The 17226-nt window shown below is 48.0% G+C and overlaps 1 protein-coding gene across 1 annotated transcript in view; it reads right to left on the reverse strand.

The window, feature by feature from the left end:
* The window catches only part of SNTB1 (syntrophin beta 1), a gene marked incomplete at its 5' end in the record, with an annotated part of 117166 nt that extends 105857 nt beyond the window's left edge, over positions 1–11309 (reverse strand). The window contains one exon of the mRNA XM_082479991.1: positions 10787–11309. Within this exon, the coding sequence (XP_082336117.1) occupies positions 10787–11309 (523 nt within the window). The remainder of the gene's footprint in view (positions 1–10786) is intronic.
* Between the last annotated feature and the right edge of the window lie 5917 nt (positions 11310–17226).

The raw sequence follows: 17226 nt of genomic DNA on the forward strand, positions 1-17226 counted from the left end.
TTGATAAACGTGACATGATTGCAAAGATTCTCCGTGAGGAGAAGGTACATTGGGTAATTCTCTGCTATTCCATACAGAAAATTCTACTTACAACTAAGTTCTTAAATGCAAGTTCAAATCAGCCTTTTGAAAGCAAATTGCTCTTTTTAAATAGAAAATGCCATTTGAAATTAATACATCATAAAGCTTCCCACAGAAACTTGTGTGTTTTCAAGTCAACCCTTCCTTTCCTCCCTCAAAAATGAAAAGGTATTTGTTCCTCAATATTTTGTTAAGAGAGTGAACCTTGAAACCTTTCTAGGGTCTCAATACTAGTTATGCACATGGACAGAAAGCTCTGGCAGTACTTAAATGAAAACTCAAGCATTAAATACTAACATTTCAAGGTATGCCTAGCAGAAAAGTTCAAGATATATATAAAACAAGATCAACACAGAATGGTCCTAGCATAGCAGTCCTTACACAGGCAAAGCCCAAAATCAATTTAAGTTTATTTTTATTGGCTGAAATTTATAATATGCCCAGACTTACTATTTATTTCCTCAAGGCTTCACAGACAAAGTGCTGCTCTCTTGATAGTCTATCCCACCCGTTTATTAAAATAGATATAACATAGTGAAAGGAAAACATAAAACTGACAACAGGATCATTTTCAGTTCCAGGGATATTTTATATACCATCTCTTAGAACTTCAACTTACGGTTTTCCTTAATGAAGGCTCTCAGGGTTGATTTTAATGTGTTAAGTGGAAATGCCACTAGTTTGTTACTGCAATGTTTTCTTTATGACCTGCCCTCGTACATCACTTAGGTCTGGCTTATTTATACAGACAGCCATTCACTGAATGGACTGGAAACTTCTTAAACCTAGTTGCTTTCATTTGCATTCTTCCTGAATGGAAATGCTGTTTTCTTTTATTGCCTTTTTGGTTGGACACTTCTCCAGCGTTCCACAAACATAAAGAAGACTGAAGTTTCTGTGAGACTTTTTACCTTTTTTAAGGCAGGAATACAGATTTCCTCCCCAGAGCTAGACAAGAGCCATGTTCTATAAACACCCCGGCATCAGCCTGCAACCCAACCGCTACCCCTGCAAAGAAGGCGGCAAACAAAAGCCATGAGAGCAATAGCAGTTTCAAGAGTATTAGCTGTAGCATCTGTACCACCTTGAGGTTTGTCAGCAGGTTTAAGTGTTCCTTGTGTCTCTCCCCACCAGCATGCTCATGACTTCCTCAACTGTTTGAAGAATTTGAGCTATGTTAACACTTTGATTGGCCATTTACCTGAGCATCTAAAATCTAGATGGGTTTAATTTAGGCAAAGCACAGTAATAACAGCTGGAGCTCTTCACAAAGAGCCTGCTGTCATCATCCAAGTCATTCCAACTTGAAGCTCGCTCCACTTCTCTTGCAGTAAGCACATCTTCCTGACTTTATTTGACAGAGCTCACAACCAGCCACATCCCTTGCTCTGGAGGACTCCGTGCAGTGTTGAGCCAGGACAGCCCACCACACCACCCTTACAGTGGAGAGACCCGACGGATAACATGGGCATCAGCTCAGCCTCTCCAGACCTGGTAAAAGCCCCAGCAGCCTAAAGTTGGTACAACCATGTTGGCGTCAAGCACACTTGAAGGTCAAGCCCCAAACAAGGAATGCCTGCTGATGGGGCTGTTCATTACAGAACTATGTACATAAATACATCTTACAGTGTGTGTCTCTGTGCCTAGGTGCGTATTATATGGTAGGTAATCCTACAGGAATCCTGTTGGTTCTCTGGAGACATCCCTCCATCCCAGCCATACATTGCTGATGGAGGCTGTGCACCAGGAGAGTCCGCCACTGCATAAGACAGGACAAATAAATCAAAGGATTGCCAAGGATAATGTGTTCTTTAGGAAACTCATTTGGGAGGTTTTTTTCCTGCCCACAGCATCTCCAACAACAAAAAAAACAACAAGAACAAAAAAACAAAAACAAAAACAAATTTCCACAAAACAAAACCCAAAAAATGCAAATCAACCAAAAAAAAAAAAAACCCACAAAGAATTCAAGCAGCAAGTACTGAAGGCAAATCCTGCTCACCGCCTCATTCCTGGAAAATACTCCCGAACATCCAATAATTAAATCCCTCCTTTGGCTTCACGTCAGCAAGAGAAGGAGCCCACTGGCTCCTGCCCAGCAAGAGTATGACCAACGGGAAGCTGCCTGCTACGAGGGAAACCATATCTGCCACTGCTGTCCTGCCAGCCCCACTACTGTCTCAGTCCTTCCAGGCTGCTTCGCAGTGACTAAAGCCCAAACTCTGGGACAAACGGATAAACTCTCACTGTCTGAGTTAAAACTATTAGCTTAAAGCAGCCTTATAAGCTACGTGCCGGATAACACTAAACCTCTCCAGCATCTTCATCTTCACACTGCTGCCTCTTGGTCCCCTTGCAAAATCAGAGCCAATGGCAGTTAAAACACATGTGTTAGTATAGTAAATCATCCTGGAAACAGCTATTCTTGAAATAACTCAGATAAGAGTGGAGATACGTTATTTCCATCGTATAGCTTTCAATACTCTCTCATAACGACTTATGTTAAAAGCAAAAATAGGTATTGCACCAGCAGAATATGCCTACAGCAAATGGAACATAAAGCTTAACTAAAGTCCGTATTTCCCTGAAAGGGCACATGAGGCTGATAAATAGTCCCATAAGATCATGTTATCTGCTGGAGTAAATCAGTTAAGTTGTGCCTCCTTTGCCAGAAGTGAATCTATATGCTGATACTGCCCTTTTAAAAAAAAAAAAGTTTTTTAATTTTACTTTATGTAATGATATGCCTCTAACTTTCAGATACTGGGAAAAAGGATCCTGTTTCTCAGATACTTACACCATACCAGGAATTTACCATTAGCATGCCATTAAAGTGAACAGAAACTATTCACACGTTACTCACCTCTGTGCTGCCTGAAGCAGATTCACTGCTCAAATGTCATCTTTGCATGGAAACATCCCTGAGCAGAGAGGGATGAACATAGCCACAGCCTTAGTTTTGATGACTTTTAGAGCTGTGCCAACAAGTATGACTTCCAACAGTTCAGCAAAAAGCTGCACAACATTTTTAGGAGTGTGCTGTATGTTAATCATTTCTAATCAGAGACAGTTTCTCCACATCTACTGTTCTGGCTCATTTCCTTACAATTAAGAACTCCATTTTACCCAATTGCTATAATACAGATGTGCTGCTTTGGCAGTGACCTACTCTGTCATGCCCTTAGTATATGCGAGTGAAAGCCATAACCAGTTCAGCAGTTCAACTTCTAGACAGACAAAATTAAAGCCAGACCGTAACAGAAGTGTACAGTAGCAGCAGTCAGAAATTCAAGTCTGCCAAAGAGTTATACAGAAATTATGTCCCTTAATTTAATTTACGTGAAGGAATGAACTTAACCCAACAGCAAGGCAGTATCTAGTGGTGAAGCAAACTGAAGGACTAGTCACAGTTGATTAAAACTTTTGTAAGCAAATGTGTTAACTCACGTTCTAGAGAAAAGTACGTTTTGATAACTAAGTGAACGATGAACAAGCCAATTCGGTCTTTTCCCAACTTCTCCTGCAAACAGAGTTAGGTAAAAAACTTTTGTGTCCTAGTTCCATTATTCAGTGTTGCTGGACATTGCAAGATACTGGCTGCCGTAATTTCAATGAATCCTCTCTCTTCCAGATGTGCAAGGCACAGAAGGCAGGGCCATTAGCCATCTTTTAAAGCATGGGGACCAAGCCTCACAGAGCAGCCGCCTTGGTCCTGCAAAATAGCAGCTGACAGCCATTTATTTAAGGGCATGAAGGAGGCTCCTAACACAACTTCCAACACATAGCATGAGCGACAAGTAGCACTCCACACTTTCTGCATACCTTGTAGTTTGTCGCAAACTTCTCCAGCCCAAATCAGCCATGCCTCACCTCGAACATCTTCTCCCTCCCTGCAGTGTGATGCTCCTCAAGGCAGGTACCAAATGCTGCCACTCTCCTGATGTTCCTTGCCATCTCTACAAGGAGGTTTGTGCCCCTGCCAAAACAGACTATTTATTCCTACTATTCAGAGTCCCAGCTCTTTCCCAAACTGCCACAACAGTACGATGCTCTCCCCGATCGCTCTAAGTACAGATGTCCTGGCAAAGACCTGAGCGCAGGCGCAGCTTATGCTGACAGCAGTGTTTTTCTCTGCTCGACATAGTTTAAGGTTTGGAGAGGTGTCACAGCTGAACCAAGCAAAGTTCACTTCACACCAGTCACTGTAGTGAGACCAATGAGGGGTTGGGAGGGGGTAAGAGAGATGAGCCTCACACCCACCACGTCAAGGCCAGCAAAACTACGTTATATAAGCTACTCACAAACCCTATACAATATATAGTTAAAAGACTTTTTGCATGTTCTAGAAACACTGCTACCATCCCTTCTTCATCAACTATTTTTCTGAGATGCTAGAAGAATTTTTTCAGACTTGGAAAGCCAGCGTCTCCCATGCACTGCTGGGACAGCTTTGTTCCAATCATGTTTTGTTCATTTATGTATGCTATTGCTCTCTTGAACTACTGTTTCCTCCAATTTCCCTTCTACTGAAGTAGCTGTAGCAATTCTAACGAGTAGCCATGGCAACATAATCTTGCAGAATAAAGTACAAAATAATCCTACGATCAGAAATCTAAATTAGAAAAATGGAATGGAAATAAGGTGTTCTTAAAGCCTGGAAATAAGTGACCACTGGAACAGATTACAAATAGATACGGTAAACTCTCCAACACTTATGAACTCTGAAGGCACACAAATGGATGCTATACTTAAAGTCAAATTTACAGATAAATTACTACCAGGAGAAGCTCCACACCATGTGTAACAAAAACAGCGAGATTAGGAAAGTAAAGAAAATTTTGAAATCCTTCCTAACCTATGCCTGAAACCATCAATCTATTGGGATCAGCACCTGCATCAGGCTGTCCCAAATCCAAACTCTGGTTGGAATTATGAAGACTCCTCACCAGCTCCCTCGGGATGGACGTGCAGCGAGTGCTTCTGCCCCAAACCCAGCAGGCAGCAGGGATGGGGAGAGACGATGCTGCTGACAATCACCTGTGTGAGAGTGCCTTCCCTGGAGGATAGGACTGGCCTTCAGTGAAAAGGCACCTGCCATGGCAAAATTAAGATACAAACACTGTTTCATTAACTATAGCAAAAGCCTTCAGCTTTCAATTTTACTCTGTGTAATGGTTTACAGATTCTTCAAAGAGTTATACCAAGTTTTCAATTTAATTTTCCACAAAGGAATTACTGCTGGGATTTTAAAAAATGCTTTTTTTCCTAATGATACTTAACATGTAGACTCTGCACGTACAATTGAATCCCAGATCCCTAGACATATGTAATCTTCTAAGCACCCTTAAGGAGCTGGTACTAAGTCCCTTCTATAGGACTTAGTATATGATTTCCAGGGTGGGTGGGTTGAGGGGGCACCCTGCACTTGGTTCAAATAAATCCAGGAACATGTTACCCACAACTGCCTGATTTTCTTTACAGTAACTGAGAAAGAGGACTTGTACCAGATTTATTGCATGGAGGATGTACTGATTCTTATCTGTGAAAGGTGATACAGACTGTCTGGACTGCTAAATTAGCCTCTAATCTAATCTAATCAATGAAAGACACATCAAGTGTTCCCACTCAAGCTTCCCCATCAGCCGCAGGCAGCTGAAACAATCAAAACTGACATGCTTGAGGACTGCTTAGACCCGATATTCTTGAGAATAAGATTACCTGCTCCTTTCCCTTTCAATTTCACTTTCAAACTGCTGTGTGCCAAGGGCAGCTACGAAGGCTATGAAATGCGGTATGGCCTCTAAGTACAAAGCATTTCCTTAACTGCATATTTGCTGGCACCAACAACAAAAAAAAAAAAAGGTAAAGTGTTTTCTCCATACATTTACTGGAAGTGTGAATAACTATGCACACAATTTGCAATCACTGAGATTTACAGCCTTGACTGTTATAAGTAGTTATGTCACGTAGGCACTTACTAGGTGCCCTGTGCCTCATTTTTCTCCTGCGCTTGCAAAAGACACACTTTCTTGGATAAATATTGTATTTTGTTAACCCACAGAATCTCCTGGTGCCACTACTTTACTGAAAGAAACATGAAAACATAGCTAAGAGAGAAAAATACAGCAAACAAGTAGCCTGTGCCTATTTTACGCTATTTCAACATGTAATTCACACTGGCAGAGTCACTTTGTTTCATCCACAGAAAATTTTAAAAGGGTAGGAAGGGGAGAATTCCTTACAATTCTTACAGAAATACTGTTTGGAAAGTAATACATGTTACTACAGCATGGACTGCACCACGCTTATTTGTACGTTGCTTTAAAGCTGTGGATTACTCCCAAAAAGGCTACAGAATATGACTACGGTCTACTGTCCACATGCTAAAATTCACTATGCAGGGGGCTGCCTCTCTGTGGGAAATTTCTGCAAACCCAGAGAGGCCACGAGAGCCGCTCCTCAAGGCGGCCATAACCCCTACCTTGCAATTGTGTTAGCTTAACCGGGAATTGCTCAAAACCAATAAAAAACTAGCAACACCAAGAAGATGCTCCTTTTTCCACTATATACCTTCCACCATCATCATCAGAAGCTCGTCCACACACTTTTAACAACTTAGGAAGTGATGCAATCTAGAAAAATACCCTGCAGCCAGCTAGCAAAAAAACATGCGTGGTGTTTTTTCCTCCACATCCAAATACAGCACCATGCGGAGGGGTCCTGTCTGACAATAGCCCAGGCTACTCCAATTTTTCATTTTCTTAACAAACACATACAGAATACAAGTAAAGCACTACCAGCTCGGTTACAGAGCATGGCAAGGGACTGCTCTCATCTAGGATGGTTCGATGAAAACAAACACCTTTTGTGTCTTGAGAGTCACTTGAATGTAACGTGCTTCACGCGGCACAAGAGGGGCTGCTTGATTTTCCAAAGTGCTTATTTAAGAAGACCCAATTTAACAGAGCCACAGGGAAATTATATGTACAAACAATAGCTGTCAGAATTTTAGCTGCCTTCCACGCCTGCAAATATGCACTGTACAAGGAGTCTCTCACATAGGGAAATTCTTTGCGCTCGTGCACGCTGGTGAGAAGCTCCATCCCAATATACTGAACACCTGAGAAGCCATCCAGGGCTGACAAGCCCAATACTAATTCTTCCCCTGCCCCTGCTCACTGACTGCTTTGCTCCCTGCACCCATGTCCAGGCTGTGACGGAAAGCTCACAGGAAATTAAACCCTGCAGGCAGAAGAGGTCTATCCCTGCAGATGATGAGACAGCAGGACTTCCTAGGGCTCAACCCATCCTCACCATCGCTTCCTTCTCCTCCTGAGCCTTCTTACAGCTATGGCAGTGTCACCTGTTCACTTATTTCCCTCCCATTTATCAAATCCTACCTGATTTCAAGGCACCCTGGCCAATCCCACAGACCAGACCTGTAAGACCGAACTGATTTATACAACTTCATCTTAGTAGCTGTATTATACAAATGAGGACTGTGACAGAACAATGTCCTCCAAGACGCAAAACGACAGGACCAAACAACCCAGGATGCCTATTAAACTTGTTAGAGTAGGACCTATCCCACCGGGCTTCACAGCTCTGCCACCCCACAGCAGCACAGCTACGCCTCTCCTAATCCTTCAGCAAGTCGCTTCTATTTCCACCAGCTCAGAGACAATGACCAACGCAGCAAAAGGGGCACGTGTTCAAACGGAGCACTGCCCCATCCCTTCCCCTCTTCGCTGACCTTCCTCCTCCCGCCACCCACCCCCAGTGCCAGCCCTGCAGCCCACACACCCTGCAGAGGGCTGGGGAGGGATTCTCCCCTCCCTTCCTCCCCGCACAGGAATGCGGGAGAGAAGAGGGTTTAGTGCTGAGCTGGTAAATGCCTCATCTCACTGAGCAAGCAATTTTAGGAAGGGCACTATGTAACAGACGGGCTCCAGCACTCTGCCGTTGGGTGTATTGAGCCATACTGACCGCATCCTCACTGCCGATAACCTCTAGGAAATACTCAACCATAAGACCCTTTCCAGGAACGCAGAACGCATTGGGCAATACCCACAGCCCGGCTGCACCATGAAATGCGCCCCCAGTGCTTCACACCTTGTCGTGCCTTTGCAAATTCAGCTTTCCTGGTCTGGAAGTCACAAGCAAGTCTCAGAAACTCCCTGAAAAAGGTAAATGTTACATTTTGACCCTGCAACACATACCGGCATTGCTCTGTTAATTGGAGGAAGATCCTAGAGAGGAGCTGCGCAGCAGGTCTTGCCCTGCCCCACTGCAGGCTGCTTTTTGCAATACATAACTCTCTAAGAAGTCAGGAAATGGCAAATTCCTATTGTCTGGAAGGAAAGGAAAATCAAAGCTCTCCCTCCTATACTTTAAAGGGAAAAAAAAAAAAAAAACACTTGGATTTTCCTTCCTTTAGTAATAAAAAGACCATTTTAGACCGTGCTACCGAAGAAAGAGCTTCAAAGTGGGAAATTGAATTGCAGAGAGTTGTTTTAAACCTCCTGTTTACAGAAGCCATTCACGTAGAGAGGTTCCCACTGAAGGAGCCTCCCGGGGCAATGCTGTGGCCAACTCTCCTCTTGGTTCCTCCGCTGAAATGGCAAGAGAAAGGCAGGACAAAATACTGAGTTCAGCGGCAGAATATTTTAACTCTACACAAGGATGACTACTGAAATATGCTCTCGACTTACAGATTACAAATTCAGTCGCAGAAACAACCACTGAGGCACACCAGCCTTCACGGAGCAGAGAAATGCAAGAAAATAGCTGCGACCACGAAAGGAACAGATAGAAAGATGGTGCTAAGAGTCCACGCTGAAACGGCTTCATCTTCGCTCCTATCAGGAAGAAAACTGAGGGTTTTTTTAAGACTGGTACAGAAGCAGCATGTTCAGGTGCTGCTATTGCAGGCACTACACAGAGGGAGGGAGACTGTCGCAAGCAGTATATACATTACTCATTAGATCACACCAAAGGTCAGCTGTTGCCTGGCCCGCACCCCAGGAAGCCCTTAAACTGCATAAACAAACCAATGACAGAATTTAGATGCAACAGCCTCAATTCAGACCTCAAAGAGAAGTTCCTATTAAGACTTCACAGGTTTCTTCCTAAGCCGCTCGGCTGCAGTGAGGGAAGACAAGACGCACTTTGGTCCCATGAGCAGCACGGGGCAGGCAAAGAAGGGAGATGCAATTGCTCTCAGCTTCTTAAATCTTCACGGGACACTAACTTCTTCGCAGTTTTTACTATTGTGGACAACACCAGTTCCTCAGCGTACACTACTGCAGATGAAGTTTTCTCACCTTCCCTCCCCTTCAAACTTTTTCCATCACTTTATGCCATAGATGGTTGCGCACCCCTTTTGCTCCTCGGAATAAGCACCAAAAAGACACACGTGAAAAAATGTGTGGTACTGAGAGGGCTATAGGCACAGCGAGGTGGGAGCGCCTGTGGCTCAGAGGACAGCGATGGCACAGGGGAAGAAGGCGCAGCAGCATGCCTCAGATGCCACTGACCTCCTGTTAAATGAACTTCTGGGGAAATACGCAATCACTTTATCAAACACGCGCCAAGGGCATTTCTGAAGCTGTTCATTCTCTCAGGTGGAGCAAGTCAATTAGTCCTTGTCAGAAGACAAGGATTAAACGCCTGTGAACACCTCTTTCCTCACGCATTCGCTGTCCTGGGGAACTGAACACTCGACCCGTTCTGGGGGGACACCCTCCCTCCATGACTCCTCCACACACACCAGCGCCTGCTCCTTACTCCGGGCTGGGTTTCGAAGGCTCCTTCTTACAAACCAGGTTTAGGCACCCTTGAGAAAGGGAACGGGAGCCGCTGCTCTGCAGGGATGGCTGATGTGTCAGTGAGGCACCGCCAGCTTCATTCGAGCCTCTTTTCCTGCCTCTTCCCCAGCCAGGACCGGGGTGGTGGAAGGGGACAAGGGAGGACTGGACAGCCGCGGGGGTTCGGGCATTCCGAGCTGGCTCGGTAAAAGTCCCCCCAGCCCTTCGCTTACGGCCCAAGGGGGCTCCTTTACTCCTTTAACCTCTGCTCTCCCGGCACCCAACTCCCCCCCCCCCCCCCCCCATCTTTCTTGGTCTGAAAAGCTGCGACAACGTCCAAGCGGCAGATCCTGAAGGTCCCTCTCCCCGGCGGGGGTCGGCCAGGCCCCCACCGTGAGCCCTCAGCCGGGGAGCCGACCCGCCGCCGGGACGAGACGGGACTGCGGGGGGGGCTCCGGCGGCCGCGCACCGGCGGGGCGGGGGGGGGCGGGGGGGGGACGGGACAGGGACGGGACGGGACGGGACGGGAGGGGGCTCCGGCGGCTGACGGGAAGACGGAAAGTTCAAGCCCAGCTCCCCGGCAGCCCGCTCGTCCCTTCCCGAGGGGCTCCGACCCGAACCCAACGCCGTCGGGAGTCCCGGCACGGCACGGCTCGGGGTGGGGTGTGAGGGGGGAATAAAACTCTCCCCGCTGGAAAGACGCCCGGAGGAGCGGTAGGAGAAGCCCGGGGGGGGGGGGGGGCAGTTCGGGGCACTCGTTACCCCCACCCCCCGGCTCGGCTCCACCGCCTCTTTGACAGCCGATCCGACCTGTCCCAAAGCCTCTCGCCCCTGGCGTGCTGGCAGCCGGGCTGTCCCCCCGTCCCTCCCGTCTCCGCGTCGCATCCCCCGGTCCCTACCTTCCAGCAGCACCTCCTTGCCGGCCCGCTTGAGCGCCTGCACCGCCTCGTCGTGGGTGGCATCCCGCAGGTCGGTGCCGTTGACGGCCAGGATGGCATCGCCCACGTAGAGGGCCTGGGTCTGGTCGGCCGCCAGCCCCTTGAAGATCTTGCTGATGAGGATGGGCATCTTGTTCTCCTTGCCCCCCTTGATGCTGATGCCCAGCCCGCCCAGCTCCTGCTTCAGCACCTTCACGCACCGCTTCTTGTTGGAGACGGCCTCGGGCACCTGCTCGGGGGGGTCGGTGAAGGCGGTGCGCACCGCCGCCGCCCCCCCGCCGCCCTCGGCCCCGCGGCACGCCGCCCCCCCATCGCCCCCCAGCCCGTTATGGGCCGCGCCGTCGGAGCGCTCCTCGCCGCTCAGCACCAGCGCCTCGCCGCCCAAGTTGGCCAACACTTTGTGCCACCGCTCCCGCACCAAAACTTCCAGCCAGCCGCTGCGCTGCGCCCGCCCGCCCCCGCCCGCCGCCGCTGCTACCGCCATCTTAGGAGCATGCTGGAAACGCCGACTGACGGCACCCCCGGCACGCCGCGCCGGCACCGGACTTCAGCCGGGGGGGGGCGGTGAGCTCCCGGCGCGGCGGGGTGGGGCGAGGAGCCGCGGCCGCCCCCCCCCACCCCGTCCCTCCCCGTCCCCCCCCGCCCCCGGGGCCGCGACGGGGCGGGCGCACCTGGCGGCGCCGCCTGCTGCCGCCACGCGTGTGTGTGTGTGTGTGTGTGTGTATGTGTGTGGCCGGGGGTGTGTCGTGTCCCCCACCCTCCCACGGACACGTCGTGGGGACACGCCGTGGCTGAGCGGTGGCTCGCATCGAGCCCGGGGTGCGGTGGCACTGAGCGCTGAGGGGACCGGGGGAGCGGCGGTGGCAGTCCCCAGCTCCCCTCCGCGCCGCCGGGCTGTCGCAGGGCGGCGAAGGGGATCCGCGGCAGGGGACCCCTAGCGAAAGAGCAACTTTGGGTTTGCCGGAGAGTTTTTTGGGGGTTTGTTTTTTGTGGATTTTTTTTTTTTTTTTAAATAAAGTGGATTACAACTAATAGGTGTCACAAAGGTAGTTACATTTCAGCGGTACGAAAGTAGAATACAAGTTGTTTCACGGCTGTGTGGGATGACGGTGGTAAGTGATCGTCGTGGATGCTTTTGCACATTTCAAAACTTTTCTTTGCCCTTTGACTGCAAATTTTTAGGGCCCAAGGAGGCTACACTGCCCATTTTGCAGTTTTTCTCATGCTCACTTTCCTCCGATGGAGCGATTTGGTGCCTGATGGGGGGCTCAGGGCTCCAACTCAGGCGCCAGAGAGGACAATGCTGTCACATTGCCGGCTTGGAGATGCCACCAGCGGGCCTGGGGGTGCTGCCCCACAGCAATGTGACTGCAGACACCAAACACCCTCTGGGCTGCCTTTGTTTCTGCTCCTTGCAGAGCAGCCCTGGCTCCTTCCTAAGCTGAAAACTCCAGGCAGTTCTGGACCATTTGGTGTATATGAGAGCAACACTTTGGGGTCATCAGAGAGGTTGTAAGTCCTGCTCGTTTCAGCCATACGAGTCATGTGGGTCCCTAAATGCAGCATCTTGCTCCTCTTTGAAGCAATGCTATTCATTTCTGACACCGTTTGCTCCCAGGTACACACAAGTGCTGCAGGTTAACGTGAGTTGGGCAACCTGGGACTCGCCTCCTCAGCGTGGGTGGGACCTACATATAGGATTGTCCCCGGACAAGCTTGCCTCGGTCTAGTAGGGTCTCTCAGACCATGCCCCTCACACTGGGCTACACAAAACAGATCCCCTTCCCTCCAAAAGGCAGCAGGAGGAGACCCCCAACCCTCCTTCATCTGCTGCCTCACTGAGCAGGCGCATGGGTCCCTCCTCCCCAGTAGGAATGCAACCCTGCGCCCAGGGAGAGCGGGAACCCACAGGTGATGGGTTATTCAAGGATAACGGGTGGGTGGAGAAAAAGCAGAGTGAAGAGAGGTCCCGTCATTTCTCATGTTAATTAATGCAAGGTGAAAAGCTCTAATTAAGTTTTCAGGGCTGTGAATCCAGAGTGAAAAGAAGCATGTCCCGCTAAACCTGAACAAGGCACCTAAGCCCTAGAGAGGACGAGGCTGTAACACACCCTTTTCTCCAGCAGTTCTCACTGGCTAATTTAGGTAGCTCATGTACAACACCCTGGATGTTTGGGTTGGTTGTTTTTTTTTTAAATCCCATTCCCAGGTGCCAGGTGTAGTGAATGAGCGCGCTTGTTTGGTTCCAGCAGCTTCAGGAAGGTGAGAGAAGGATGGGAAGGATGGGTGTTGCAATGCTGGCGGTCGTAGCACTCACATTCCTGTGTCGCTCCAAGTGAGCCCAAGTGACCAGGCCAAGTTATAAAATCAGGCATCTCTGTTTTCCAAGGGATCAGCTCTTACCAATTATTTCGTATTTTTTCTTCATGAATTAGTAAAGGATCAGTGCTGCTGCTAAGGGACATGTGTCTCTAAGTGCTTTTTTAAAGTCATTTCAGAAAATTTACAAGGAAAAAATATTCAGATGGTTTCTGTCCTGTTGTGAAAAGGTAATAGAGAAAGGAAAGGAAATGTTTAATGCCTCACATTTTTCCTTCGGCACACTGTGCGCTTGGCCGTGTTTGCTGAGTTTGTCTGGTTCTACAGTGGGGTTCCCGTGGAACTACCTTGTATAGACAATTGCACCGCATGTATCCGAGAGCTGTGCTTGTTCCAGCTATTTTCCTTTCCCATTCCAGCAGAGGTGAATAAAAGTTTCCCAGGGCCAGCATCCGATATATTGGTCCTTGGTATGAAAAAGCCTTTATAGCAGTCTTCATTGTCTCTTCCTCCCCCTTCGTCCCCACCTTAGAGCTGTAAGAAAACAGAGGTGACGTTTTAATCGTGAAAATAAAAGTAAAAATAAGATAGTGTAAGAGATGCTAAGGTACAGGCCCAAGGGAAACAGCCTCCCAGATCATCTCCCCACCTGGAGACAGTGTGATTGGTACCTGATGTCTGTGCTTCCCTGTCCCAGGAGTGCAGGCTTGTAATTGTGTTTGTGTACCCTGAATCTTTATGTACCCCAAGAGTGACTTCTGGCTTTTGAACTAAGAGAGAAAGAAAAGGTGCCTCTCCGCTGGCACCTCTGCCAACATTACCTGCCTCAGGTCTGCTAATCACACTTGCAAGGGTAGTTTCTGAAATACAGGTTTGTGCAGCAGGAGCAGGAACAGAAGATAAAAACTGGTGTTTAATTGGGTGTACAGCTACTGAACGCTCAGGTTTGCAACAGAGAAAACTGTTACTCCAAAGTCGGCTGCTGGTGCCTAGTGGCTTCCAGTGCGTGGCAGAGTGCAAACTCCTAATTTCAGCTACAAGCTTCTCCTGACAGTGATGTTTCTGACACAATCTGTACATACCCACACTGCAGTTGCAGTGTTCGGTGTGACTATTTGCAAGGAAGCCGGGATGTGCGGTGGGATGAGCAGAGCACTCGGTACTTCCAAGATCCTGTCTGTAGTTGCCAGCGAGGCTTCAAGTGCAGAAAAAGCTTAGCAAAAGTCTCTCTCCATCACTTGGCCTTCTGAAAGGGTCTGCTGTGAAAAGTGGACCCTTTCAAACAAGTCAAATAATCATCTTTTACCATTTGTATTTTAGCAGCATTTAAATGCCTGAACTAGATTAGGGCCCCTTCCACTTGCGCTGTATAAACAAATTGTTAGGGGACATAATGCTGCTAGCTGCTGTTGAATAGGCTTTGGATCTGCGGGGGGACTGTGGGCTCAGCTAAAGTCAAGCTAAATGGAAGAAGCCATTCAGTGACCTGAAAGAAATGAGGGGGTTGGAAAACACAGAAACTGCCTCCTGGGACAAGGAGCACCAAAGTACCTCCAAGTCGGAAGCGCAGCAGTGATGTCTGAGGAACTGTCTGGGTACCCAAACAAGGGGAAGGGCTTTTTTTCCTTGTAAAAGAACAAAAATACAGAAAAAAAAAAACAAACCATGAAGAAAGGGTTGTGAGGGTGATGCTGAGGAGGTTCTTCAGGCTCAGCTTTACTAGAGGGGCTACTGGAGACAGAGTCAGGACACTGCCTGTTCTTGTTTTTTTTTCCTCTTTTTATCAGGCAAAGAGGCCAGCGTTCATGTCTTATGTAAAAAAAACTGGCCTCCTGACAGCAAAACCATTGCAAGGCCACATATGCAAGCTCGCCCCTCAGACAGCAGTGCAGGGAACACAGCTCCCACCCCACTTCCAGGTGGAGCAGGTAAGGACACAAGGTCTTTCTATAGTTGTGGATTCTTTATGATTGTCTGTGCTATTTTGTAGCAGAGATGTAATTTTTGAAGGGCTTTTGGAAGGTGCTCGAACCCTTCTAGTGCTTTTCTTCTTCCTTTTTGCCTTATCAGTGTAGCAATGGTAGCTCAAAGCCGGCTCATCCAGAATTCCTTTAAGTTGGAAACAGGATTGTGATCCTTGAACACGTTTCAGATGACGGAGGTTAGACAAAATCAGGTCTGGATAATGACGTTCCCATCTTGTTACCCTGACACCAACCAGCTCAGCAGACGGATCTAGACAGGAAGGAAGTCCAGTGTCGGAAGCCCAGTGCTGGAAACCTGACAAGTAATGAGAGAGCTGGAAGGGAGTCCAGTTCCTCCAGTGATCCCAAACACTGCAGCAGCCACGTTTAAGTAAGGCTTTCTGAGGAACGTGCCTGAACTAACCCTACTCGTTCCTCCATGGCAGCCCCTCCTATGTCTATGTGTGCTGAGATGCAGCAGGGCAGGCTCCAACCCCGATGCAGATGACCCTGTTGCATGGTGGTGGGACGTCTCACTTGACTGGTGTCATGCCTTGGAAAAGACATTTCTAGTGGGGGGCTGGCAACCTGCCTAATCCCACCAAGCAATCCACCCCTTCCTCGATGCTGAGGGAGCCTGTTGGCTTTAAAGTCAGCATTCAGCAATCATTACTCATCGGCGCTGATGGGGTTATGAAGATGTCAAGAACGCCCGAAGAACTTCATAATCTGGAGGTTGCATTATGACTTATTTTCAAAACTATGAAAGCATTGTTTTTCTTTTCCTACTTTGAAGCTATCCAGGTTTTTACGCACATCATGGCATTTGAAAATGAAATTAATGCACAGCTGTTTGCCAGCAAACGCTTTATGCATTCAGTTTTTCAAAGCAGGAACCTACTTGTGTGTACATGAAAGAGGTATGTGTGTGAAAGCTGTATGTGCACCTACTCGAGTCACATGTTAGCTAGGCAAACTGCGAAAATGTTCCCACAGCCGGGGAGTTACGGGCCAGGTTGCAAAGGAACACGTTTCCCTTCTGCAAATACAACTCTGGCACAAGTGAATGCAGAAGCGGGTGCCAGGAAGCCTTCAGGTTTCTTTTGCACACAGATCTGGGGGTAGTTCCTGCTACCGTTAAAATTACCTTAAAATTGACAGGATCAAGCTCAGAACCCTGGAAAATTTTGCCTTGGTTTCAAGCAATTTTATGAAAGAACTGAACCCAACAATCTCTGAAAATAAAGGCTTAAAACTACAGTGTTGACGCTATAGCAATGTAGAGTTTTTCCTGTCCTGGTGTCCTGTGCTTGCTCTGCAGATCTCTTTCAGTGCATTAGTTTCTTAACTTTTTCATTCCAAGTTACTTTGATCCTGTCACTTTGCAGTTGTTTGAATTAGTTTTTTATCTCTTGCATACCAACCTCCCCCCGCTCCCTAAGCTAAGCCCAAGATGTTTCAAATGCCAAGATCAGAAGTTTGCATTGCAGTTAATTCTTTAACGTGTAATAAATCATGAGGAAAAAGGTAGTGGAACTCCAGATTTCACCCAACATGTTTCAGCCCCGGTTTTCCTTTTCATCAGAAACATGTTAATCTGGTTGGATGTCAAAGCAACCAAAATATTTTTACAATCTTGTTCTTTCCTGGTCTTAACCTTTTTTTTTTTTTTTTAATGCTGCAGGGGTGTGATATGTCGTGTGTTACAACCACGTGGTTCTGACCCCACAGCCCAAAGATGACACGTCCTCGACCTGCCAAATCCTGTGCATTACCGCAAGACCCACTTGGAGGTGTCCTGCCTCTCACCCCACTCATGCTACGGCGCCTGTGAAGCACACTGTCCACGAGGTCTTTGGGCTTTTCCTGCCCTGGGATCTCCTGCAGTATTTGCTGCTCATCTGTCCCCAGACATCTGTGCCTGCAGCCCGGTGCCCCACAGCTGCTGTGCAGGTGCCAGAAGCGTTTGCTTCCTTTGTGCAAAGCAGTTTGGCTGGAAAAGCTAGTTTGCTCCTTCTGTAGCCTTGAGCTCCAGCTGTACCCTGGCACAGGTGAACTAAGGTCATCTCCCCCCTTTCCGTGCCATTCCCAGGGCCGTAAATCAACCTGTTGAAGTGG

This window comes from Vanellus vanellus (genome assembly GCF_965231255.1).
Source record: "Vanellus vanellus genome assembly, chromosome: 2".
Classification (NCBI taxonomy): domain Eukaryota; kingdom Metazoa; phylum Chordata; class Aves; order Charadriiformes; family Charadriidae; genus Vanellus; species Vanellus vanellus.